We start from the raw sequence: 24346 nt of genomic DNA on the forward strand, positions 1-24346 counted from the left end.
AGACCTGGCCTCCATTTTATTACCCCCCATGGAATTCCCTCAAAATGCGAGCTCTCACATTCTCTGCCCTTCTTACAAACGGCAAACTCCGCCTCTCGCACCGCGCCTGCGACAACAGATTGTCCTGGCGGCAAAGGGAGGCGGCCGAGGAGGGCCATTATTTCTTTTCTTTTTGACTCTTGCCAAGAATTCGGGGGTTGGTTTTCTAAGAGAGCTAAAACGTCGGCCTTTATCCCGGCGACCTGGTTCAGGCAGGCAAACAAACACAAAACACACGTCTCCGATCGATTTCTTTTCCTTTCTATCATATGGAAACATGAGAGGCATCGCGTGACCAGTCCCGGGGATGAGACGGTGGCGCATCCCCACCGCAAAAGATTGGTGATTGTTGTTGGGCAGCTGCAAAAAAGCCCAGTCTTGTTGTGCACCTCAGCTTTCAGTTGGCCTTTGCGTGCTATCGGGCGTTATTCCCAAGTCCGGTGTCTCGTCTGGCATCCCATATGCTCATGCTCATGCTGCCACCTTCGATGCTGCAAGTGGCCATAACAAGAAATGGGCCCAGACGCCAACGGTCCGGAATCTCCCCGAACGGCGGTCCCTCGGGTCGCCCTCAGTGAGACATGAATATCTCGTTCGTGGGCCATAGCGTGTGGTGTCGCATACAAGAACAACCGGCAGTCCCTGCCGCTGCTTCCATGGCTACTGTCATCATTCCTAATTCTGTGTCTCTGTCCATCGATAAAACTGCCTGTTACGTCCCGTAGCACTACCATAAGGGCATCCGCCACCTCGTACCGTGCCCACACACCCCGTCATCATGTGCGATTATACCCAGAGAGAACACCGCTGCGACCACTTCCGATGGATCGCATCACGCTGGTGTCAGACGTACGCGGCGACACACAAGAGATGCGTCCCCAATGTAACGCATTTTGAATAGTAGGCAAAGTCTCGGCGGGCGGCCAACTGCATACGATCCCAACTGCTAACACCCATTCGCCCTTAGCAAACCAGTGCTCTGCGGCGAGTGCAAGGCCAAGTTCAACCAAGAACCCTGCCCCTGGGAGCATTTGATCAGACGCCCAACCACGCGTTCCGCCGTTTCACTCTAGCTTCTAGAATCGTCTACCGGCGAGGTCCGCCCCCTATGAAATTCGCGACTCGGAGAACCTCTAGGCCTTGGCAACGGCATTATCGCCCGCGCTTGATTCAGAGTCTACGGCGCTCAATCTCTCTTTCGGTATTTCGGCACGATCTAGGCCCATGGGATGTAATAGGATTCGTTCAAGTTCGGTATGTCTCGCGCTGGAGACTGAGGTGGGGCGGCGAGCCCCCGGATATGGTGAATGCACTCGGGACATCATCACACGAGCTCTGTCAGCCACTTCCTTTGTATCAGCCGTCTCTTTTTTTTTTTTTTTTTTTTTTTTTTTTTTTCCTCCCAACTACAGTAGATAGATCCTTCAGACTTTAATCCAACAAGTGCACTGCCCACAGCCGCTACCAATGTCCCCGCACGCGTGGCAGTATGCAAACCCGAGTTTCTGTGGCTAGTAGGAGCAGTGAGATGTCGTCGACACTTGTATATATCTAATCACTACATCTCAACTAGACAGTAGAGTCCGCTGCGACACGTGTGTTCAACTGAGTGCCATTGCCAAATCATGCCTCACGGCGTTGACTCCCACGCTCAAAACGGCTGTCCCAACTTCGTCGTGCACGTGTTGTAGTCGTCTTGGAGGTATTCCGAGCCACTCCGATTCTTGCCGCTGCGAACATTCCCAAACAGGATCGATCATCTCGGATACGGCACCCCGCCCGAATGTCTCGGCAAATGGCTTGGTGGGTGATGTGTGTCACCCACCGCCACCAGTGCGCACGGAGATATTGGCGACTGACCGCTCTGGCGCATGTGCACCTCGGTCAAGGGTAAGTCGCACTGGGGACTCAGATGGTCCGGGGAAGCCAACATATCAAGCAAACAACGGGCGTGACGTAGTCAGGGAGAAGTGGCCAGGGGAAACACTTGTACAGTGCATAAATCCTGTAACGTGCGTGTCTCTCGCATTTAGATTAGGACTCGGCGATCCGGCAGGTGCTGGAAGCCACCCGGCGCCTCTATCCGGCGTCCCGATGCCCTTCGGTGTTTGGGGTCCACGCCCACGCCCTGTACGTACCTTACCTTAGGTAAACAATCCGGCGAGTTCCCCATGGAAGCCATACCAAAACACGCATGTATTGTAACCGATGTACCCACCGTAATAATATCTGCTCTCCGCTGCCTATGCTCAACCAGCCTTCTGACTTTGCTAAGCGATTCAACAACGAAAAGGCCTGGGCAACGTCGCAAAGCGGAAGGTATGCTTGAGTTTATGATAGAGAATTACCATAGCGAGACGTCATCTTTGCCCACAGACAGACCACTCAAATCCCTAATTAGCCCGAAACAGACCTAATGGGAAACGTCTTGACGCACCAACGGAGCGGAATTCCACAGCGGCCGGAACGGGATAGTTGGACATTCTCTCTTTTTGACCGCAACTTCAATCAAGTTCAGGTATTGATCAGCGGTTCGAGCCTAAACGCCTTGTGTCCCGCCCACAAATATTCATAATACCATCTGTCTATACCTGCATTTATATGCAATTCCTTGAGGGTCGGGGCAGTCATTTCCTGGCGAAGCGTATCAAGCGTCTGAGAGCATAGATACCTTATCTGTTCATTACACCTGTGATCCATCGCTCCGTCAGTGACGTCCATAAACCAGAGATCTGCATGCAGCCGCTGTTTGAATAACACAGAGACAACCGGGGCACGACATTACTGCTGCCGAGTGGAAGCACTGTAGTTGCTCGCTTCGCAGGAGTCTGCAAGCAATGAGGTTCACAAGGAAAAGCTGCTCCAAGCGTTAGCGCTCGTCATTTCCGAAAGCTCTACTTAGTCCGGGATAAAGTACCGTAGATATCTAAGCAAGCTTTCGCTACTGCAAATGCACTGCTGCAGTTTCACTGCATAGCCATCAACCTATTGCCGCATATACGGACATTTTCAACACATCAGGAGACATCATCCTCGCGAAATGCCTTCTTTCTTAGTTAATATTTGCGTGGTTGAGCTGTCATGATAGCGCTTTACCGAGAAAACATAACTGATGGGCCGAGATTTACGACAGGGAGCTTGGTTCGGCGATAAAAACTGATGTGAAGAATCAATACCTAGTTAAGTGCAAATAACAGACAGTTGCCCAATCTTCACGCTGGAGCCCAAAATTACCGGAATTGACTCTACAGCCAGAGGTCAAGGAAGTTGCGGCAGCGATGAAGTGTTGCTAATTATCCCCAACTTTGATCGACCGTTGACGGACAGGCGAAGCGGCTACTGCCTGCATGTTGCCCCGGGCTTTACTCTACATTACAGCCGGCTTGACGTCTATGTGACAGACGGCCCTTCGCCTTTGAGATGTCACCACATGCAGAGACACCATCGAACTGTAGGAATAATGACAACACTCATGCCGTTAAAATGTATGGAAAGCTGCATAATGGTCTGCATCTGACCAACACACGGCACCTAGCTTCTCCGCAGGTCTAGGTTGTGGCAAGAGACGTTTCCCATTCGTACTGACGCTTTGCAGTAACTAGTCTCGCGACTACATGACGGGTCAACGGGAACGGTAGGACTCGGCCTCCGAGCACGCTCCTCCAGAAACCCGTACCAGATTTGGATCCTAAACCAGGCCTACGGACAGCTATAAAGCGACAAGAGACTTACTCGGAATCTCCAGAGTTCCAGTCCACCGCATCCTTTCGACAGTTTCGTTTCTATTGACCTCTTGTGCCAGTACCATATCAATTACTACAGCGCATTACCCCCATGCTCAGCTATCTTACAATGACCGCTTCCAAGCCCGAGCAGCCCGATAGCCCCCCCAAGCACCTCTGCATCGGAGCTATCAACCCGTTTGCTCTATGTGAGGCCATCCTGGGCCGTAAGCTTGACTGGAATGAGCCTGCCACGTCGAGCATCATGTCGAGCATCCTGCAGACAGACTATGAAGAACTGTTTGACATGCGCTTCCACTCGATCCTCTACGCCGGCATCAAGATGAACGACCGCGAGGACATGGCCGAGCCGATCCCCGCCAAGGACATGCACACGCTCACCGAGCGCGACCTAGTCACACCAGACTTCTCCAGGGTTGAGAAACTCGGCGACCTCGGCCACATGGGTCTGAAAGATCTCAACGCCATCAAAGTCAAGCATGCCTTCATGTCAAACGGCAACCTACGCCTCACCCTCGAGCCGCAGTCCCTGGGCAAGACACTGTGCAACTCCGAGATGACTACGACGCTGCGCGAGATCGCCACGCCCTTCCGCGTCAACAAAAAGGAACCGTGGACGCCGCCCAACAGCACCTGGACCGACATTGGGAGCTGCCATCGCCAGGACGCCACCATGTTCAACAACCCGGTGCAGGGCGCCACCAGCAACAGCTGGCTAATTGCCGCCATAATGGCCGTGGCATGGTCGGATCCCTCGGCCATCGTCCACTGCAGCCGCTCCAAGTCTGGCTCGTCCGGCAGCCCGGACCACGAAAGCCGCGAGAAGCAACGGGAATCCTACTGTTCCCTCTCGGTCAAGTTCCACAGCAAGGGCGGCGACAACGACGCGCCCACCTCGACCGTCACGGTCAACTGCGAGGTGCCCACCAACAACTCCAGCTCGCTCCTCATGTACTGCCGGCCGTCCTCCATGAACATGACGCACCCAGCCATGCTCCGCGGGTGGGGCGGCGAGATCTGGCCCTGCCTGTACGAGAAGGCGTTCGCCAAGTGGATCACCAAGGCCGAGCCGGACGAGGAGCACCCGGACATCACGCAGACGTGCCACGGCGACCCGGTCAAGTGCATGGCGCAGCTGGCCGACAAGGAGCCGCAGTACTTCTTCACGTCGCACCGCCGCGGGCACGACCTCCTCGGCCTCGTGCGCATGCACTGCGTCAACCTCCGCACCATCTACCCCATGGTCGCCTTTACCCACCCCACCGGCGACAAGTTCCGCGGCTGCACCCTGGTCGGCAACATGGCCTACACCGTGCTCGGCTGGGCCGCCCCGCAGGAGCGCAAGCAGTACATCATCCTGCGGCACCCATGGGGCGTGACCGAGCCCGAGGGCATGACCGGCTACCCCGGCTTGGTGCCGGTCGTGGACGTCAAGTTTTGGCCCCCTATCGAGCTGGTTGATAGCATGGGCGTGTTTGCCATTGAGACGTCCGCGTTCAAGGAGTACTTTGCCGGTCTGGGTGTGGCAAAGTGAGTAGAGGACGAGCTGAGTGGGACGGGGTGGATGGGATTGTGGGACCTCAAAAGTATGGGATTATTGTTTGACACGAGAATGTTCAAAAAACGATGCTACGGTTATTAGCCCGACTCAGATTGGTAAGCATGACAGGGCCAACATGCTCTTCGTTCGCTGTCCTCTAGGCGATGCGGCTCACTGTGCGTTCGTTGAGTAAGAGGAAAGGGCCAACATTGCCCTCAACACACATTCATCCCAAGGAACAGACATGTCCGTTTCTGGGATTGAATATCTGTTGGTCGGGGGTGCTTAAATATAAGTATATTGTTCTCTTCAGTGTCCTCTCAATCATTGGCCCTCTCTGCTACTGCTCAGCGGTCTACCAAACCCTTGATTCCCCTCTCTTCTCCGGCTGAATCTCCAGCAAAAAGTTCAACTGTAGAATCTTTGAGCAGTGGCGGCAGTCTTCCACGATTAACTTGTCCTTATTCAGGCAAGTTATAATGGTGGAGAGATGCCAAGCCAGCGCGGTTAGAATCTTGGTGCGAGAGAAAAAGGAGAAAAAAGTTGAGTCCCCTCGACCGGAATCGAGCCGGTGACCTTTCGGTAACAATAAATTCCTTTACAGCCGAACGTGATAGCCAACTACACCACAAGGGGATTTCATTCGTTAATAATTCTACCCGCTGATCTTCTACACATGGCACTCCACAGTAAGCTTCCGCCGATCCACTTGGTGCATTGACTACCTCCCTAAGCAGCTTCACACGCATAACAATCTAGGACTTGAGCGGCTTTCTCCATATACTATTTAGATGGTCATTAGGGGCGGCCGAGTTTTCGCGCAATCTGAACTCAAAATTAGGGGTGAAACCGGACTTATCTGCCTCTCTCGCCAACACGTCCTACCACATGGAGCTCATCAAATAACGGGAATCATGTTCGGAATGGGTCTCATAGTCGCTTTATAAACGAAATACCTATTGATCAATCGACAATTAATCAAATTCCATCATGCAGCACTCCGTCCGAGTAGGTAGGCAACCCAGCGTCCCCAACTCTAACACGACAGTATGAATTCCGATTCTCTAACCCCAACTTAGAAGATGTAATAGACCATCAACAAAGAAGTATGATATCAACCTGTGAAACCGAAAGAGTCGATTAGCACGTACCCCATAGGGGGTGGCAACTTTGACGAATGTTTAGGATCATGTAATCTTCAACAGACCCACGCTACCATCCAGCCCCTGAAACGTCTCCTTAGCGTCTGCACTGAGTCGAAGCAAGTTCGCCTACGTCAGTCTTGATCACGGTAATAGCCCTGGGGAAGATTGACGATTTAGAAGGTATGGTTTACTCAGAGTACTGTTAGTGTTATCATGATCGATCTCCCTGTGACGTGTCTTACTCGTGGTTTGGTATCACCGTAACACTCTGGAGACTGAATCGGTAATAAGAAATGATCACAGCATTCTAGCAGAGCGACGCACATTTTATTCTAGATGTGATGCCGTCCTGCCGGTATTGTACCACATATTGCATGTAAGATGAGGCCCGGCAAGGCTGACATTAGGTACTTTGTGAACCGTGCAAGCAGGGCACTCAGCTGGACTAAATTGGATCCATCGATACCGGTTCCGCCCGTAACCACCACAGCAGGCTGACATTGCATAGATGTCATGGCGATGAGTCCACCGGGTTATGGGTGAAGTGACTTGAGGGCAAACCCCCATATCAATATATTGATAAGGTGCAGCAACATGTAAAGTTTTTGGTTGGTGAATGAGGCGGAGCGATACGCGGTGATGTCCGAGAATGCAATTGATATCCTTTTATTGACGACATGCAGGTAGCGCAAGGAATTGTGGCAGCTGAGATGGTATGTATGTACAGCACAGGGCGGACCCCACGGAGCACAGAAAGCTGACCTGCGTTCGGTTTGAGATTGGCAAGGAACAAGAGACTTTGTGGCTCTAGAACATTCAACCCATGCTCTGTCAGGGTTCCATGTTGGCGATCACCCTCGCTCGGGCCCGGCAAAGTTGTTGTTGCTGGTGCTGATGGAGGATGATCACTGCAAGACGAACCACGTTGTCGGGTCTCCGCAGCCCTACACATAGTGCCGAAAAGTGAGAGGTCGGGTAAATAATGACATGTGTCAGACGGCATGAAGAAGATGTTGAGGAGAACCAACGAACCGTGCTGAGTCGGGCACTGGCGCCGTGCGTGCAGCTGGTGGAACGCAAGAGTGACCCGTTCGACCATTGGGTTCCGAAAATGGAATTAGGGGTCTACTGGGGCGTTGCTTCTGGTTGCGGCTGAAGCAATCACATTTCCCACGGAATTTTCGTCTGTCGGCTCATCAGTCCCAAACACAAACAGATAGCGCTATTGACACGCTGAAGACCATGGTGGAAATTAACACCGCATATTCGGGGGGAGCTATTGGTCAAAGCACGGACTCCAGGCGTAGACAACCACGCGGCGCGATGCGATCAATGATGTAGCCCCATCTGGTAATCACTAACCTCCCCCGCCGAGTTGCCACCTTCAGGGGGAAGCTGCAGGTACGTTACAGGGGGAAGGGTGCTCTGGACTCCAGCCACTTGAACGCCAAACCTCTTGCTGCTTTTCCGTGCCAAGAACAGTGAGCTCAAGAAATACGGGCTATATTCATGCAGACCCAGCTTCGGACTTCGAGCTTGGCCGCCCGCCACAACCTCGCAAAATACGACCACGCGATTGCAACGGAGCAGGAGCGCACGCATTATCTAGAGTTAGGTAGGATAGAATGCCTGGTCTATCCCTTCGGATTCAGATTGCCAGAGTCATGTACAGAACCGAAGCATTGGGCTCTCGTGTGAAGAGTTTGGCGCGGGGGGGTTCTAGGGACCTTGGGTTTGTCCCGCCAAAACAGCCATTGGCAAGGGGCAGGGGGGGCCGGGCTCCGGCTCGCCCGCTGGGAGGCCCAGATTCGGGAACAACGGCAACGGCGAGCGAGACCCCAGCGCAATCGCCCCACTGATGCCATCGGGCGGGGTGGGCCTGTTGGGCTCCATTACAACACACAGGGATCCCCTAACTAGCGCTAAGCTCTTCTCGTCCCATCTCGACCGGCCGACCCTCCAGTATCACCTGTCCAGTCTTCAGCGCATCTCTGGGGAGCTGAGCTGAAAGCACTCGTCTTCATCCCACTCACCACCACCGCTGGAGCTGTGTGTGCTGTTCGTTTCTCCCTATTGATTGATGAACGTCCCTCATTTTGCTCCTCACGTCTTGACCTTTACCCGCTCGTTGATAACGACAAATACTCCAGCAGCGATATTCACTACACCGAACGCCCGTTTGTCTTACCATCAATATCTCGCGCTCTGAACTCGAGACAATCCCTGCTTGACACCTTTGTGAAGGGCTTTCGTTTCTGATCTCGTCCCCGGGCTTCCTGGATTGTGACGTGGGGTGGGAAGGCCGGCTGGGCTTCTTTCTCCTAGTCGTAGCGGTCGCGGTACGCTGTGTGCTTGTTCACGCACCGTAAAAGACCAAGAGAGGGCTTCTGATGGATAACGAGAATTACTACGGCCGGCCGGTAGCGGGCAACCCTTCCGTTGCATCAACCGCCGCCGCAACCCCGCAACGGCCCGGCTCACCAGACGAATCAGTTGGGCGCAATCCTTTCGGTGACGGTGTCGAATCGCAACTGTCCCATCGGTCAGGGAATAATGGCAATCCCTTCTCCAGCCCGGCAGGCTCGCGCCCCGCCAGCAGCTTCGACACATCTTCGGGACTCGGACATCGGTATGACGGGGGACAGCGATTCTTCCACTCAAGGCGCGTTCGCAAAGGAGAGGTGGAGAAGCCGTGGACGAAGACGGCGGATCCCAAGGAGAAATGGGTCACGATTCTACCCATCATCGGCATCATCATCGGCCTGGGCATCTCTGGCTTCCTGGTCTGGGACGGTATCCGCAGTGTCGTGCAGCACAAATATTGCCCGGTTCTGGACGAGGATTGGTCAAACGGCTTCGACCCCTCGATATGGCAAAAGGAGGTCCAAGTGAACGGGTTTGGGTGAGTCCCGGCGGCAGGCCCCCGCAGAAGCAACGGGCATGCGAGACTGACGCAGAACTTTTTAGCAATGGCGAGTTCGAGATGACGACGCCAGGAGACGAGAACGTATACGTCGAGAACGGCCGGCTAGTCATCAAGGCGACGCTCCAGGACGACAGGTTTATGCAACAGGACCATAAGATTGACCTTCTGCAGGACGGCACTTGCACATCGACCTCACCCAACTATTGCATTGCCTATACCAACGTCACGGCCGGCAACGCGACTATTGTCCCGCCTGTCCTGTCGGGACGCATCAACACCAGAAAGGGCGCCACCATCAAGTATGGCCGCGTCGAGGTAACCGCCAAGCTGCCCGCTGGCGACTGGCTGTGGCCGGCCATCTGGATGATGCCCGTCGACTCGGCCTATGGGCCCTGGCCGCAGTCTGGCGAGATCGACATTGTCGAGAGCCGCGGCAACAACTACACGCACCCGCAGGGCGGCAACAACATCATCTCGTCGGCGCTGCACTGGGGCCCGAACCCGGCCAACGATGCCTGGTGGCGCACTAACGTGAAGCGTCCGGCGCTGCACACGACCTACGCGGCAGGCTACAATACGTTCGGCCTCGAGTGGTCGCAGAAGTACCTCTTCACCTACGTCAACTCGCGCCTGCTGCAAGTCCTCTACGTCAACTTTGACACGCCCATGTGGTCGCGCGGCAACTTCCCGAGCGCCGACAGCAACGGCACACGGGTCGACGACATCTGGGGCAAGACGGGCCGCCACAACACTCCTTTTGACCAGCCGTTCTACCTCATCCTTAATCTTGCCGTCGGCGGTACAAATGGCTGGTTCGAGGACAATGTCAATGGCAAGCCGTGGCTCAACGGGTCGCCCAATGCTCGGAAGGACTTCTGGCAGGCCAAGGACAGTTGGTTTCCGACATGGACTTCCCCGCAGCTGGAGGTCAGCAGGGTCGTCATGTTGCAACAATGTGATGGCAACGAAGATCTTTAGCGGGCTGCCATTTCCTCGCTGTGTTTTTTTATTTTTTATTTTTTATTTTTTATTTTTATTTTTATTTTTTATGGTGTTCTTGGGGGGGATAGATTGGTTTGGTTTGGCATAATGTTTATTTTGGTTACGTATTGGTATAGTACATGCACGCGTTCTCAAGGTGAGAGGAGAGGATGGGCGATGTATCAACTCATGTATCAGCCTAACCCTAGGCCAGCATTGATCTCTCTTTTTTTATTTGGTTTGAACCAAATCAAGCAGGATATACCACGGACACAGCTAGGGCTTGGTAAATATGACTGTAATGGATGAGGAGTAAGAAACAAACCAGCACCGGCCTGTTCCACCGTCGACATGATGCCCGTTTCGGCTCTTTAGATATATTACGATGCCGTAGTTACCCGTGGTTTCGGAGAACGAACACTGCTGTGCAGCAGGACGCACGCCGTGAGACGAGAGAGGCATGTTTCCGAGACGGGAATGCGATGCGAGACGCATGACAACCTTCGGATTCAGGCCAGTTATTCTCCCCGGTTGCTGCATTGCGTAAAAATCATGTTCACAGCCCAACGGTCGAGCTGAACGGGCCAAGTACAACTCGGCTTGGCACCTCACGGTCCAGAACATAGGGGGGAACAGCGAAGATCAGAGCCCCCACTTCACTCCAGAACCTCATTCTCGGTGGAGATGATTCGCTGCTTGTCAAGTGGCCGGTGAATCAATGGAGTGAGTAGTGGGGCATGGCATGGCGAAACGAACGACTTTGTTTTTATCGCCGCCCAGGAGAACGGGGCTCAGTTTCCAATAAATCGACGATAGCGCTTCTTGTTGGAGACGTGGACAATGGAGCGGTCGAGGGACTGTTAGCAGCTGAAGCCGCGCGCTACTGCAATAATTATTGGCATTTGGCCCGCAGCCGTCGTCTTTGTCTCATCGGTTGGAAGCCCTGTCATGAGGGAAAATTCCTTCGCTTATATCACGCGAGAAGGTCTGTCGAAGGTTGGTGGCGGCTTCGCAGCGCGAAAACAACAGAAATTAGTGTGTATCTCGACATGCGGCTGGCCTTAGCGAGATAAATCGTTCCCGTAGGTTAAAATAATAATTTGTGCAACCGCAATCCCACATCTTCGGGTTGCGAGGTTATCATGTCCGACATCAGATCTCAGCAGCCCTTTCTGTGGAGATGGATCTCTCGGAACCCTGAGAAAATCCTCTTGACGATCAGCTTGCCAAGGTTTACTGCCGCCCGCCCACGGCTTGTGTCTCAATTCACGCGCAAAACTGGCGTCGATGCTCCCAGGCCGTTGAGCCGCTGAGCTCCGTGACAGCCGCGCAGGCGAGACGCCGAATGTCAGACCGAGCTTTCCCGGTCGTCCCGGGGAACACTGCCTGTGAAACATTCTCCACGATGCATCATAAGAGAGTCATCAGTCGGTGGATATCCAGTTCACTGGTTGCTGAGATTGCCAGCACAGCATTCTTTTTAATGAACGACCACTTCGGGAAGGTCCATGACAGGTCGCGAGAGGGTGCTTGACGGGTTCACAGTCGACGACGTGCAGCTGGTGGGGTTGCGCTGCAGATGCGATCTGATTTGAGGTGGGGGGGAAGCGGCACCCCCTATTTTTGGCTTGTGACGTGGGTGCCGGCACATTTCTCGTATTCAGAACCCTCGCACATGCGAGAGCGCGATGCTTCCAACGGTGAATGGCTGCGCTCGGCCCAATCCCGTACTGAGGAGTTTCGAGATACGGGATGAGCTCAGGGAAATGTTGCACCAACGCTGTTGGACCCAACGTTGCCTCACCGCCGTATGGGGAGTCACAAGCACCTCCTTGCGCAAACCGCAACATTACATACAACACAGTAGACAGCGGCATCTGGTTGCAAAAAGCACAATTTCGTGCGGAGGAGGGTTGCATGTGGCCCGCTGGCCTAGCACCTGCCATGCCCCGATGTACACTAAGCAGTGGTGATGGAGCGTTTAGCGGGAAACGCTGACCAAAATGGCGACCAGAGCGAATCGGGCAAACGGCGCAACAAAACAATCGCTAGCGCTCGCCGCTTTAAGAGACATGATGGTGCGGCCGAATTTGTTGCAGCCACGTTGTAGTGTACCGCACCGAAGAATAGATATTCAATAGTACTCCCACTATCCCCCATTCAGGACAGCCTCAACTCAGTTGCTACCACAGCTGCCGGTCGCCTGCTATGCTATGGTCTTGAGGAGCATGATTGCAATACCGCAAGAACCAAGACAGCTCTGCCCTCGACAGCCTTATCGGGTTCAGCCTTGGATGCTTCGGCCTGCCTTTGCGGGATGCCGAGCGCCAAGACGGCGCCACAGGGACACTGGCTGTTCGGGAACGCTGTCCACCTGGCGCCAGTGTCTCAAGCTGCTCACATGCCTCTTCCTGCCGTCTGGATATGTGAAGATGGCTGCATCACGATGCCCTATTGTTGATATGGAAGTGACAGTGTATGTATTCGTACAGACACAGCCCAGCCACCACCCATGGGGGTGGAAAGGATCGGATCGGAAGAGCCAGGCGCAAACGAGGGGCTGAAAGGACCTGAATCCCTGTATCAAAAATTATCCGCCCAGCAAGACGCTTCTCATTTTGGTCGAGTGGGGCTAAGTTGGGAATCTATGTCCCCACAGTCTTAACCGGGCGATCCCTGCAGCACTTCAAGGGGAATGGAAGGAACCGAACCATTCGCTACGCCACCGCACCCCACGTTCAACAAGGCCCGCCGTCTCGACCCAACGGAGTCCTGCGAACATCCCAAACGACGTTAAAGAAAAAAAAATCCAATCACAGTCTTCAGCTGCCAGACTAACTGCCACAGGGAACGCCATACTCAGCCACGAAATTTCCCTTACCGCCAAGATTCCAAACCGGCCTTCAGCATCGTCTGTCTCGCAAAGCGGCCTCCTGAAGGCGTCGCATGGCCATTGGCGGTATTCGAGGACAGGAGTTTGCCATGGTGATGTAGAGACAGATTGCACGAGAATGCCCGTCCGTTGGGTCTTGAAGGTGCAAACCGTGCACTGTAGTAAGCAAAAGCCGTTTGTTGTCCGCTCTTTCCTCCCGTCTTGGGGTCCAACCAACTTGTTGTCACAGTTCAGGAGCCCTGCACGAATACAACATAGGCGGGCCAGTGTTGGACTGAACCGGGAAACCGGCCTCCTATCACTTACACGGGCCCCCTCCCAGCCCCTGATCCTTGCTACACGCACACGATGGAGGGACCTCTGCCAAGAAACCCTGGGCACGACGCTCGACAGGGCATCTAGACCAATCGCCAGCACGCGGCCAGCACCTTGCATCCCAGCTTCCTGCGTTGTCCACTCTTTTGATCCTCCCCCTCCCTGTCACCGTCTTTCGCCCGTGTTCCCCAAAGTTATGTGATCAGCAGTTGTTCCCAGGCCCTCGGGATCTCGAGGAAGCTTCCCTCAAGCTTGTCTCCTAACGACAGCGGATCCTCTTGAGCTTCAGGTTCTCTTCCCAGCCCCTGGCTTCGACGACAACGGAAGCCGTCCGCTCGCTAAATTTGCCTACCGAGGATTCCACGTTCGCTCCCCAAATCCGAGCCCAGGACTGCTTCGACTGAGTGGGTGGCAGTCGGCAACCCACAATACTCTTGAACTCGCACAACTTACAGTGCCCTGCTATCTGGGCAGATCGCCAGCTTGACACCTTCATCCCCCCTGCGTTATCCCAGAGTTTGAGCCGCCTCCCGCAGCGAGGAGCTTCATCCCCCAGCGAGAACGAGGCCGGCTACCTTAGGCTGCCGCCGCCATGGGGATCGGGAGCTATTTCAAGGCTGAAAAGCCAAAGCCTGAGGAGACGACAAATCCATTACAACGGAAGCAGTCGAAACGCCAACATGGACCGCCATCCGCACCCGGGAACCCGGGGTTGGACCTGTCGGGTCGGCCCAACTCCGAGCTGCATCCGCCCACCCCCAGGTATAGCTCGAGGCCACAGTCGATATCCGGACGCTCGGTGAGGTCAAACGGGAGTTCCGTATTCCTGGACGACATTAAGCATGAGGTCATGGTCAACTATCTTTACCAGCAGCAATGTTCGCATCTGTGGGTATCGGACGGCAGTGGTGAGATCGAAGGCGTCCTCCTCCGTAAGTCGAGGGGACAGTATATGGCCTGCCCCCCGCAATTGGGCAACTCTCCCTTCGCATTGGCTTGCGCCGCCCTCAATGTTCAGGTTCGTCTTGTGGCTCACCATCACTCTATACGACATGGCCTAATGTTACTGTTGTAGTGCGCTATGACGGTGAATTCCCGAGTTATCAAGACGTTCTTGCAGTGGTCGCCAGATGCCGTCGACGTACCGTTGATGAACGGCCTGCGGGTGCAGATTCTGCCCACCATCGATGACCTCCCGCGCGCACGGAAGCACCAGTTTGCCGCCTTTGTCGCGTCCGAGGGCCTGCTGATTGTCTGGGACGATGATGCCCTGCATCTGGTGCAGAGAGCCAAGGCTATTGAGTCGGAGCTGATGGAGCTCGTATGGAAGGCTGGCACTGAGGATGACGAAGATGAGAAGGGAGGACCAGCGGTTGGCGAAGCCGAAATTGACGAGGAGAGCGGAGAGCTCAAGCCGGAGAAGAGACCAATCCACCTGCTGAACACTTACCTTGTCAGCATGACGCTTATCCTCGTTACGGTTTCCCTGGGAGCGGCATTCCGGCAGCTGGCCATCGAGGTGTCGGTTGATGGCAACTACATGCGCCTCGCTCTCGTTGCCTTGTTCCCGGTCCAGATCTTCTTCACTCTCTTTTTCGCCCAGGTCATCGTCGGTTGCTTGGCGCAGATCTTCGGTCCAATTCGGCAGTTGACCATTAACTCCAAGTTCTACTCTGCCCGGCCGCCCCCGAGGCTGCAGTCGGCCATCCTCCCCCACGTTACTGTCCAGTGCCCCGTCTACAAGGAGGGTCTCAACGGTGTCATTGCGCCCACCGTCAAGTCGATCAAACAGGCCATGTCGACGTACGAGCTGCAGGGGGGGTCGGCAAATATGTTCATCAATGATGATGGTCTCCAACTGATCTCGGAAGAGGACCGCCGCGCCCGCATCGAGTTCTACGCCGATCACAGTATCGGTTGGGTCGCGCGCCCTAAGCATGGCGAGAACGGCTTCAAACGTCGCGGCAAGTTCAAGAAGGCTTCCAATATGAACTTCGCCCTCATGATTTCCTGCAAGGTTGAGGAAAAGCTTGCCGCCATCCAACGGACTCCGGACTGGTCGCAGCACGACGAGGCGCAGGCATATGAGCGCGCTCTCAAGGAGGTTCTCGAGGAGGACGGACGTGCCTGGGCCGATGGAAACATCCGCATCGGCGACTACATTCTCCTGATCGACTCGGATACTCGTGTGCCTGCCGACTGCCTGCTGGACGCCGTGTCGGAAATGGAGCTGTCGCCAGACGTCGGCATCATGCAGTTCTCGTCCGGCGTCATGCAAGTTGTCCACACCTACTTTGAGAACGGCATCACCTTCTTCACCAATCTGATCTACAGCGCCATCCGCTACACCGTCTCCAACGGTGATGTCGCTCCCTTCGTCGGCCACAACGCCATTCTCCGTTGGTCTGCCATTCAACAAGTCTCGTACGAAGATGAGGATGGTTACGAGAAGTTCTGGTCCGAGAGCCATGTGTCGGAAGACTTCGACATGTCTCTGCGTCTGCAGTGCAACGGCTACATCATCCGTCTTGCTGCGTGGGCCGGCGAGGGCTTCAAAGAGGGTGTGTCGCTGACCGTGTACGATGAACTGGCTCGGTGGGAGAAGTACGCATACGGCTGCAACGAGCTGCTCTTCCACCCCATCCGCAAGTGGCTGTGGAAGGGGCCTTTCACTCCTCTGTTCCGGCGTTTCCTCTTCTCCAACATCCGCTTCACATCCAAGATCACGGTCATCTCGTATATTGGTACTTACTATGCCATCGGCGCCGCCTGGATCATGACCAGCGTCAACTACTTCCTGATGGGCTGGTTCAACGGCTATCTCGACAAGTACTACGTCGACTCGTGGCAGGTCTGGTTCTCCATCATCCTCGTCTTCAACGGTCTTGGTAACATCGCCTTGGCCGTGATGCGGTACCGTGTCGGCGAACGCAACATTTTGTACGCGCTGTTTGAGAACCTCAAGTGGACCTTCTTGCTTGCTATTTTCCTCGGTGGCTTGTCGCTCCACGTCTCTCAGGCGCTTCTCGCCCACATGTTCGAGATCGACATGACCTGGGGTGCGACGAGCAAGGAGGCCGAATTCTCCAACTTCTTCATAGAGGTTCCTAAGGTGTTGAAGAAGGTGTGTAATTAAAACTCTCTGTCAGTAGCGCCGGACACACAGCTAACCATGATGGCAGTTCAAATTCTCTATGCTCTTCGCCACCGTCTTCATCGCCGCCATGGTCATCCTCGCAACCGCCCCGTTCATCCCATACAGCTGGCACATCACCGACTTCGTTGCCATCCTTCCCATGGCCACGGTCGCCGCCTCGCACCTACTGCTACCGCTAGCCCTCAATCCCGCGCTGATGACCTTCTCGTGGTAAAGACAACACGGATTAGGTTTCTTTCTTTTTTTTTATTCTTTTTCCAAAAGAGGTGCCTGCCCATATGTGCAGCGCCGTTGCATCTCAGTCTTACACGTAAACTCGTCAGCCTCGGAAGCGTCATGTATGCCATCATTACATTAGTCAATTCGCTGTTTGGAGTGACTCCCGAGCCCGCACGGACACGCCTTGTCATGGTCACGAACTTTTCCTGTCAATAGTACAGTCTACATTTGGGTTACATAGAGCCGGGACGGCGGGACATTGGAGTTTAGTACAGCGCCAGGATATTATATATTGGTAATTTTTCATATCTGACGGTGTCGCTTTTGGCCGTGTCTCTGGTAATTGGAAAGTGGTGTCTCTAATGGAGATGGTCTGATGATACATTACCTACAGTAACAATACCTCATCTTGTTTAGATGTCAACTTGTTGGTCTTGGCGTGGCAAACCCTCAACCCATTAACGCCTCTCTTATCAGGGTACTGCTTCTGATTAAAATCTATCAGTGTTTCACATTCCCCATCAACCGAAGGTGTGCGGTTCCAAAAACACCCTGCCAATCAAAACAGCACGGAACTTGTGACAGTTGTTTTGCCACACTCAATGAACCAAGACACATGTACCCCTGAACCTCGAGGGTATAGTTACACATACACGGCGGCGGCCCGAAGCGTTTTGGGTCTTGGCCCAACGCCGTGCTGCAATGGATCTACACTAGCGGGTCTGCAGAGCTCTTGTGTCCCATGTGATATAGATCGGCATCCGGATCGACGTGGCAGTTGGTAAACGATAACGGGGGCTCTCTGGCAGATCAGCGCTTGCTTACATCTTGGAGGCTTGCGGGCGGAAGGGGTACGACAGGGGAAAGGGGATGATCATCCGCGTGGGATGGGGTTTCTCTGGTCTTGTCGGCAGCGATCGACGCAAGGGTAGCGTCGATCACTTGCCAAGCACATTCACGTGTACCGGTACAGTACAATAACCTACTCAAAGACACATGCAAGATAGAGGGCATTGCACCGAACCCTAAGCGGTAAATGAGAAGTTTTTGGACGTCTCCCGGCCGTGATGACCAATCTCGTGCTGGCGATGACATTCAGGGGCTTGAAGGAGGCTTAGACGTCCAAGCAAGACCACTATCGTGAGACCACCGGCGCGTGAGCCTCCAAGACCGTGCGCCTTCCCCAATTTCATCATAGATATAGAAGTTCCGCAGGTTCACATTTCGACCTCCCCCGATGACCGCAGTAGTCGTAGCGCAACGGTCAAAGGGGGAGGTCACCCACACTATGCCACACTAGCCCTCCCACGACAACCCATGCTGAGGTTCCTGGTTCGATCCGAGTGTCAGAAACATATAAAAAAAGAAAGAAATTAAGGATAAAAAAGATAAGAAAAAAGATATATATATATATAAAAAAAAAAAAAAAAAAAAAAAAAAAAAAAAAAAAAAAAAAAAAAAAGATATAGAAAAATAGACGAGGGAAAAAGATAAGAAAAAAAACGGAAATAAAAAGATTTAAAAAAAAAGAAAGAAAGAAAAGAAAGAAAGAAAAAAAGTAGTAGTAGCCCGAAGTAAAACCCTACCCAGGGTTTTCGTAGCCAGCTACCTCCCTCTAAGGGGGCTAGCTGGTGAGCTTTTTGTTTTTGAGTTAAAGTGATGACTGTCGGAAACACAGCACCTCTGAATCTTGGAAATGACAGTTTTGGGTGTTTATGTGTGTTGTCTTGATTGTGTTGATTGTCCCTGTGTTCTCTCTCTCGTCTCCCTTAGAGAGCTTACTCCTTTATAGACGAGATACACGTACAGGATGACGTCTATACAGTGGCGCAGTCAGCTGCCAGCCTGCTTTAGCTGACTAGAGTATATGGGTTTGACTCCTGTACTAGATCCTATAATCCTGATCCTTGGACTAGCACCTGATCCTTTTGACAATGACTATATATAATATATCTAAGTATAACGTTAATAGTTATTCTAAATTTTTTATAATACGCTTAGAATAAGTAAGATGCTAGATATATAATATTTAATCTTCCTGTACTGCTTTACTCTTAAAGAGTGTCTTGGCTATACTGGATATAGAAGGCAATCTTTTGTTTACAAACACTGCATTGGGCACAACCGTAGTGAGGAACATCTTGTAACTGCAAAGGACGCTTAAGAACTCCGGTTCTATATGGTAGCAACTAACACCTCAACGCCTCTATCCCTAGGAGCCGTTATCTCTATGTGCAAACCGCGTTCTTATCCCATCCCGAGAGCACCTCAACATATGAGTCTAGATAGTCTACTAAAGCAAACATGTCCCTCGCTCATCGCTTGTCAAGATATGCTAAACTACCCACCACCCGGCTAAAACCCTGCCAAAGGCTTGATTACTCGGCCTCGTCATCCGTGTCCGGCGGATGCGGCGTCCCCTTGGGGCTGTTCAACCACTCAATGTGCCTCAGCCTCCTCCTGACCTCACGCTCCTTCAGCTCCCTCTTGGTCATCTTCTTCTTCTTCCGGGCTCGGAAGGCCATGCTCTCGCCCGTGACCCCGCCGCCGCCGCCGTTGTCCTCGGCGCCGCTGTTGACGGCGCTGCTCACGGCGCTGCTGCTCAGCGCGGGGGTGTTGAGGCCGCTGGTGATGGCGCTGGCGGGCTTGCTCGCGTCCTCGAAGCGGTCCAGCGCCACGGCGGCGGTCCCGCGGTGCGTCACCCGCCCGTCGTGCACGTGCCACTGCTCCGTGGCCAGGGCGCCGACGAACTCCTCGTTGTGCGAGATCATGACCACGCCGCCCTTGAAGTCCCGGATGGCGACGGCCAGCCCCCCGAGCGAGTCTCGGTCTAGGAAGTTGGTCGGCTCGTCCAGGACGAGCAGGTGCGGGTTGTTCCACATGGCGCCGGCGATGACCACCTTGACCTTTTGGCCGCCCGACAGTGAGCCGATCTCGTTGTGGTTGGCAATGTCCGGGTCGAGGCCGAGGTCCTCAAAGTGCTTGGCGATGACCGACGGCTGGAGCTCGCGGTAGCCGAGCCCCTCGCGCGACGCCTCGTGGTCGTCGAACTCTTGGACGAGCTTGGCGAAGCCTAGGTTGAGCAGCGTCTCGCGCGAGATTTGCGTGTTGTGCTTGGGGAGGAAGCCACGCCATTTACTGTGCGAGTTTGTTAGTCACCGAGGATTTGCTCGCAAATTTAAGAAAGGGGGAGAGAGAGAGAAAAAAAAAAAAAAAAAAAAAAAACCTACACCTCGTATTGGAACGTCTTCTTGTATTTTTGCCGACCAACAAGCGCCTCGATCTGGCGCTTGCCCTTGCCATCGCCGACATCGACAAACTTGTCCATCTGCTCCCGGTCCTTGTCTGACAGTAGGCGTGTCTGCTTCATGTGCACCTCACGGTCGTCGCCGTGGGCGTACCGCCACTGAAGGTATTGGTTGGGCGTCTTCTCGAGGTGCATCTCGACGTGCTCGAGTGCGTGCTGCTTGATGTACCCAATCCGGAGGTTGGGATGCTTCTCGACCTTGCCGGTAGTCGGGATGACCTCGCCGGTCAGAAGCTTGATCAACGTCGACTTGCCGGCACCGTTGGGGCCAATGATGGCCACGCGAGACGAGAGCGAGAGTTGGCAGGACACGTCGCTCAACGAAGGCTTTGACGCATTGGGATACGTGTACGAGGCGTTGGTCATGCGAATAATGGCACGCGTCAGCGACTTTACGCCCGTCAGGATCCCCGGCGGGGGGAACTTGAACTGCACGTTCGAAGCCGATAGCGTGTAGTAGCTCTTAGCCTCCGGGTGCACTTTGACAAAGGCGGCGAGGTTGCCCTTGTAATGGCCCAACTTCTTGTTGGGCTCGTAGTGGTAGATGTCCGTGGTGACCTCGTCGAGGAATCCAGAATCGTGGGATACGATCAAGCTGGTGATGTCGGTGTGCGTCTTGAGGTAATTTTCCAGCCACTTGATGTTTGTCACATCGAGATGGTTAGTGGGTTCGTCTAGCAGTAGAACATCGGCTCTCTGCAGCATCGCGCGGGCAAGAGCCAGCTTCATCTTCCAGCCGCCAGACAGTGAGCCGACCTTCTGGGATTGCCGCCCTTCGGGGCCGGACGTGAAGCCAAACTCCTCCAAGACGGCTGATATTCTGTCCTTCCCCTCCTTGGCAATGGTCGGGTCCTTCGAGATAAACTCCAGGATGCTGATGTCCGCATCTTCACCCTGATTATGCTCGACATAGCAGGTCCGCAGCACATCCTGAGGAGGGAAACCTTCCAGCTTGCCGCCAGCAATGCTCCGCATCAGGGTCGATTTCCCTGCACCATTTCTGCCGCAGAGGCCATAACGATGGCCCTTGAGCAGTCTCAGGTTGGTGTGAGAGAGGAGGAGCATGCCGCCATAGGCTAGCGAGAAGTCGGCATTTACGATCTCCACCTCGCCGTCGTCCTCTTTTTCAGGGACGCCGTACTTGCGGTGGTCTTCTTCGATATAGAACTTCTGGACGGAGGCAGCGACCGCTTGGTGCGCATCGGCACCGTGCATAACCGATTGGAGGTATGGGGCGATCCTAGCAGGGATCCGGCTTAGTTGGCGGTGGTTGACGTCTTCGCTAACCATCTCGCAGACGTATGGGCGCACGAGCTTATAGGCGTCCAGATCCCCAGCGAGACCGCCATGGTTCTTGATCTCAGCGTCCAGCACCTTGGCGATGTCGTCAGCCGTGGTTCGCTCAACGACAGCCGTCTTCTCATTCCCCATGGCCTTGTCCATGACGGCGAGCGCCCGTGTCGCCAACTCGCGCACCTCTGGTAGGGACGCTCTGCTTACGACGCTCTTAATGCCGGGCTGGAGCTTCGGTAGGAAAGTTCGCGCCTCGATAGGGTCGTGGACAAGCTTGGTAAGGTTTTCGGTGATGACAACGGTTTGCCGGAGAACCTCTTGTGGGGTTGTCGGATTGTTGAGGGAACGCTCGAGGAACGGGGTAAGCAGGGCTAGGACGGGAGAGGTCACAACGGCGACAAAGGTTGTCTGAGAGAGAGCATGGATCGCTTTCTGCAGTGCCTCGGCCGAGGGGTGGTGCATGGTATCGACGAGGAGGGGGATGCGCGGAGCGACATCGTCGTTGGAGAGCAGGGAGGTGAGCGAGGTCATGGTCTTGACGGCTTGCTTCTCGACCTCGGCCTTCATATCAAGCATGCCATTCTCAACGATGGGAATGAGCGCGGCGAGCTTTGCGCCCATGGCCTCGCGCAGAATGTCCTGCTCCTCGGCCTCCTCCTTTGTGCTCCCGATTTTTAACTTGGCCTTATCGGCCATCTTTTGCATCAACTTGTATGCGCCGATAACACCCTGCCACTTTCCACCCGCTTTCTTGAGATACTCGGTGAGGGCAGGCAATAGACCAGCAACTAGAGCCTCAGCGCTCAGGCTGGCGAAGAGCGCATCGATGCCGTACTGCGCGGCGTCGCGGACGACGGAGCCCTTGTCGGCGAGGGCGTCGAGGGCGCAACCAAGCATGCCGCCATCTTGAAGGAGGAGCACAGCCTCGCTAATTGGCTGGCGGGCGGGGAATCGTTCGAACAAGGCACCGAGGAGATTTTGGGCGCTCTCGCGACGAAGGCCGCTCTTCTTATCGGCGGCAGCCTTCTTGACCTCGGCGAGGATGCCGTACTGGTGCAGGCTGCGGAAGCCAACCGAGTTGAGGAGTATCTCGCAGAGTGCATAGCATGCATCGATCGAAGCGGACGACGTCTTGGCGGTGAAGATGGTGGTGAGCAGCGACGAGATTTCGGCCTGGGTGGGGGGAGGGGCAGCACCGTCAGGCGCCTTGATGGGCACGACCATTGCGGCAGGCGACACAAAATGAGGCATAATCGGGTGCTCCAGGGTCCCTGAATGCGTCGCGAAGCCAGACGAGGTTTCGTGCGGAACCTAGGTGTGCTGGAGACACCCTCTGCAAAGCGACGGGGTTGGAACTTGGGTTCGGTGAGGCGCAGGACGTTTTGGGTGCTTGCGATAAAAATCGCCCATCTGCGCCCCGCTGATGCTGCGGTTTTTTTCTTTTTTTTTCTTCTCCCTTGTGAACTATCGTTATCGCCTAGACACGATCTCTTATCGGGCTGATTCAGCAGCCCTGAGTGCCCATAGCCCCACTGCCCAGGCCCCCGGGTGAGGGGCATTTATCTGTTGAAGAGCTGGCATGTTCATTGGGCGTCTGCACCGACAACCCGGATTGGTGCTGTGAGAGATGAGATGCTGTACGGCATGTATTGTATAATAACGTTACCTACTGTGCACATACTACTTGCTGCCTCGTCTGCCAGGGCTGTCTTACACCGGGTACTCATCCAGAGCGTGGACCCCACTGTGCGCAGAGCCGGGACAAGCCACAATCTTAGCCATGCAGCGACTCCCTCAACAACTCAACATCCCGCTGTGACTCGACCGCTGTTAGTTGAAACCTAGGCATGTCATCTATTGGAGGGGTTACCGGCTCGCATCATGTCGGCTGCTCATGCAGAACGGCGATCCCGATATGAGCGCGTCTGGCAGAGGCTCGAGATGCCTTTGCTCGGAATATCGACCTGCTCAAAGCCACGGCCGATTCCCAATTCGAGGATAAGATTCGAGTGAAATACATTTCGGTGCCCTGGGGATCCTCGTCCAGAAAATCATTAGACGGCACAGCCCTCCGGTACCGAACTGCAGAGTCGGCCTTCTCCGGGACACGTGCCGGCTTGCGTAGGGCTGACTGGGGTGTTGTGGCGGGTGTGCCAACAACGGGAATGCTGTGCAACCGGCAGAGAAAAGTTGGGATGCGACTGACTCAACTCCAACCGCCATCCAGCATATCCCAACCACCCTTCACCTCCTGGTACGGGGGCCGCAAGATCCTGAACGGAATATTAATAAATCTTCATTCCCCCTCGCGAAGTATCACGGCGATGGGCTGTGGGGGCCGTGGGCCGTGGGCCGTGGGCTGTGGGCTGTGGGAACGGTCAGCATCCCAAGTTCCCTGCGTCCGGTTTCTACACAAACCGAAAGCAACGTGGTCAGAGTTTTTGACGTAAAACGGTTACACAATGGGCGATGCTGTTTCCTTCTAGAAGATGGCTTTGCTGTCCCTGCAACCCGAAGGTCGGGCTGTTCCAAGGAAAAAAAAATTTGGCGGCTCGGACTGGTCTGGATCCGAACACCTGGGTCCAAAGGAACCGAGCCCGAGATGGACGGGCCGGTGCTCTCGTGCACCCGGCTTCATCCGCCAAAATCATCATAGATTGGCCACCTTACCCGTGCGGAAGGATCTCGGGTTAATTCCACTCCATTACCGCAAGATACCATGCGACCTGGGGGCCGGCGGTTCGCCACGGGTGCCGGGCTGTTCCAAGCTCTCCAATTTGGCCTCCCC

At 54.5% G+C, this 24346-nt stretch overlaps 4 protein-coding genes and 1 non-coding gene across 5 annotated transcripts; 3 read left to right on the forward strand and 2 right to left on the reverse strand.

Moving 5' to 3' along the window:
• Positions 1–3891: 3891 nt before the first annotated feature.
• MFIFM68171_02710 (Calpain catalytic domain-containing protein) lies at positions 3892–5316 on the forward strand (the record flags this gene model as incomplete). Its single annotated transcript, XM_071058132.1, has 1 exon — positions 3892–5316. The coding sequence occupies one exon, from the start codon at positions 3892–3894 to the stop codon at positions 5314–5316; it is 1425 nt and encodes a 474-aa protein (XP_070914233.1).
• A 554-nt stretch (positions 5317–5870) lies between these two features.
• Positions 5871–5958, reverse strand: MFIFM68171_t21. Its single transcript is given in 2 exon segments — positions 5871–5906; positions 5921–5958. It is a non-coding gene; the product is annotated as a tRNA-Tyr (tRNA).
• A 2899-nt stretch (positions 5959–8857) lies between these two features.
• MFIFM68171_02711 (Beta-1,3-glucan-binding protein) lies at positions 8858–10371 on the forward strand (the record flags this gene model as incomplete). Its single annotated transcript, XM_071058133.1, has 2 exons — positions 8858–9369; positions 9435–10371. 2 exons carry the CDS (start codon positions 8858–8860, stop codon positions 10369–10371), a joined length of 1449 nt encoding a protein of 482 aa, XP_070914234.1.
• A 3803-nt stretch (positions 10372–14174) lies between these two features.
• Positions 14175–16953, forward strand: MFIFM68171_02712 (Glycosyl transferase family group 2-domain-containing protein; the record flags this gene model as incomplete). Its single annotated transcript, XM_071058134.1, has 3 exons — positions 14175–14600; positions 14658–16706; positions 16765–16953. The coding sequence occupies 3 exons, from the start codon at positions 14175–14177 to the stop codon at positions 16951–16953; spliced, it is 2664 nt and encodes an 887-aa protein (XP_070914235.1).
• Positions 16954–19336: 2383 nt separating this feature from the next.
• On the reverse strand, positions 19337–22809 carry NEW1 ([NU+] prion formation protein 1; the record flags this gene model as incomplete). Its single annotated transcript, XM_071058135.1, has 2 exons — positions 19337–20096; positions 20189–22809. 2 exons carry the CDS (start codon positions 22807–22809, stop codon positions 19337–19339), a joined length of 3381 nt encoding a protein of 1126 aa, XP_070914236.1.
• Between the last annotated feature and the right edge of the window lie 1537 nt (positions 22810–24346).

Source organism: Madurella fahalii (assembly GCF_045866475.1).
Source record: "Madurella fahalii IFM 68171 DNA, scaffold_1, whole genome shotgun sequence".
NCBI classification, from domain to species: domain Eukaryota; kingdom Fungi; phylum Ascomycota; class Sordariomycetes; order Sordariales; genus Madurella; species Madurella fahalii.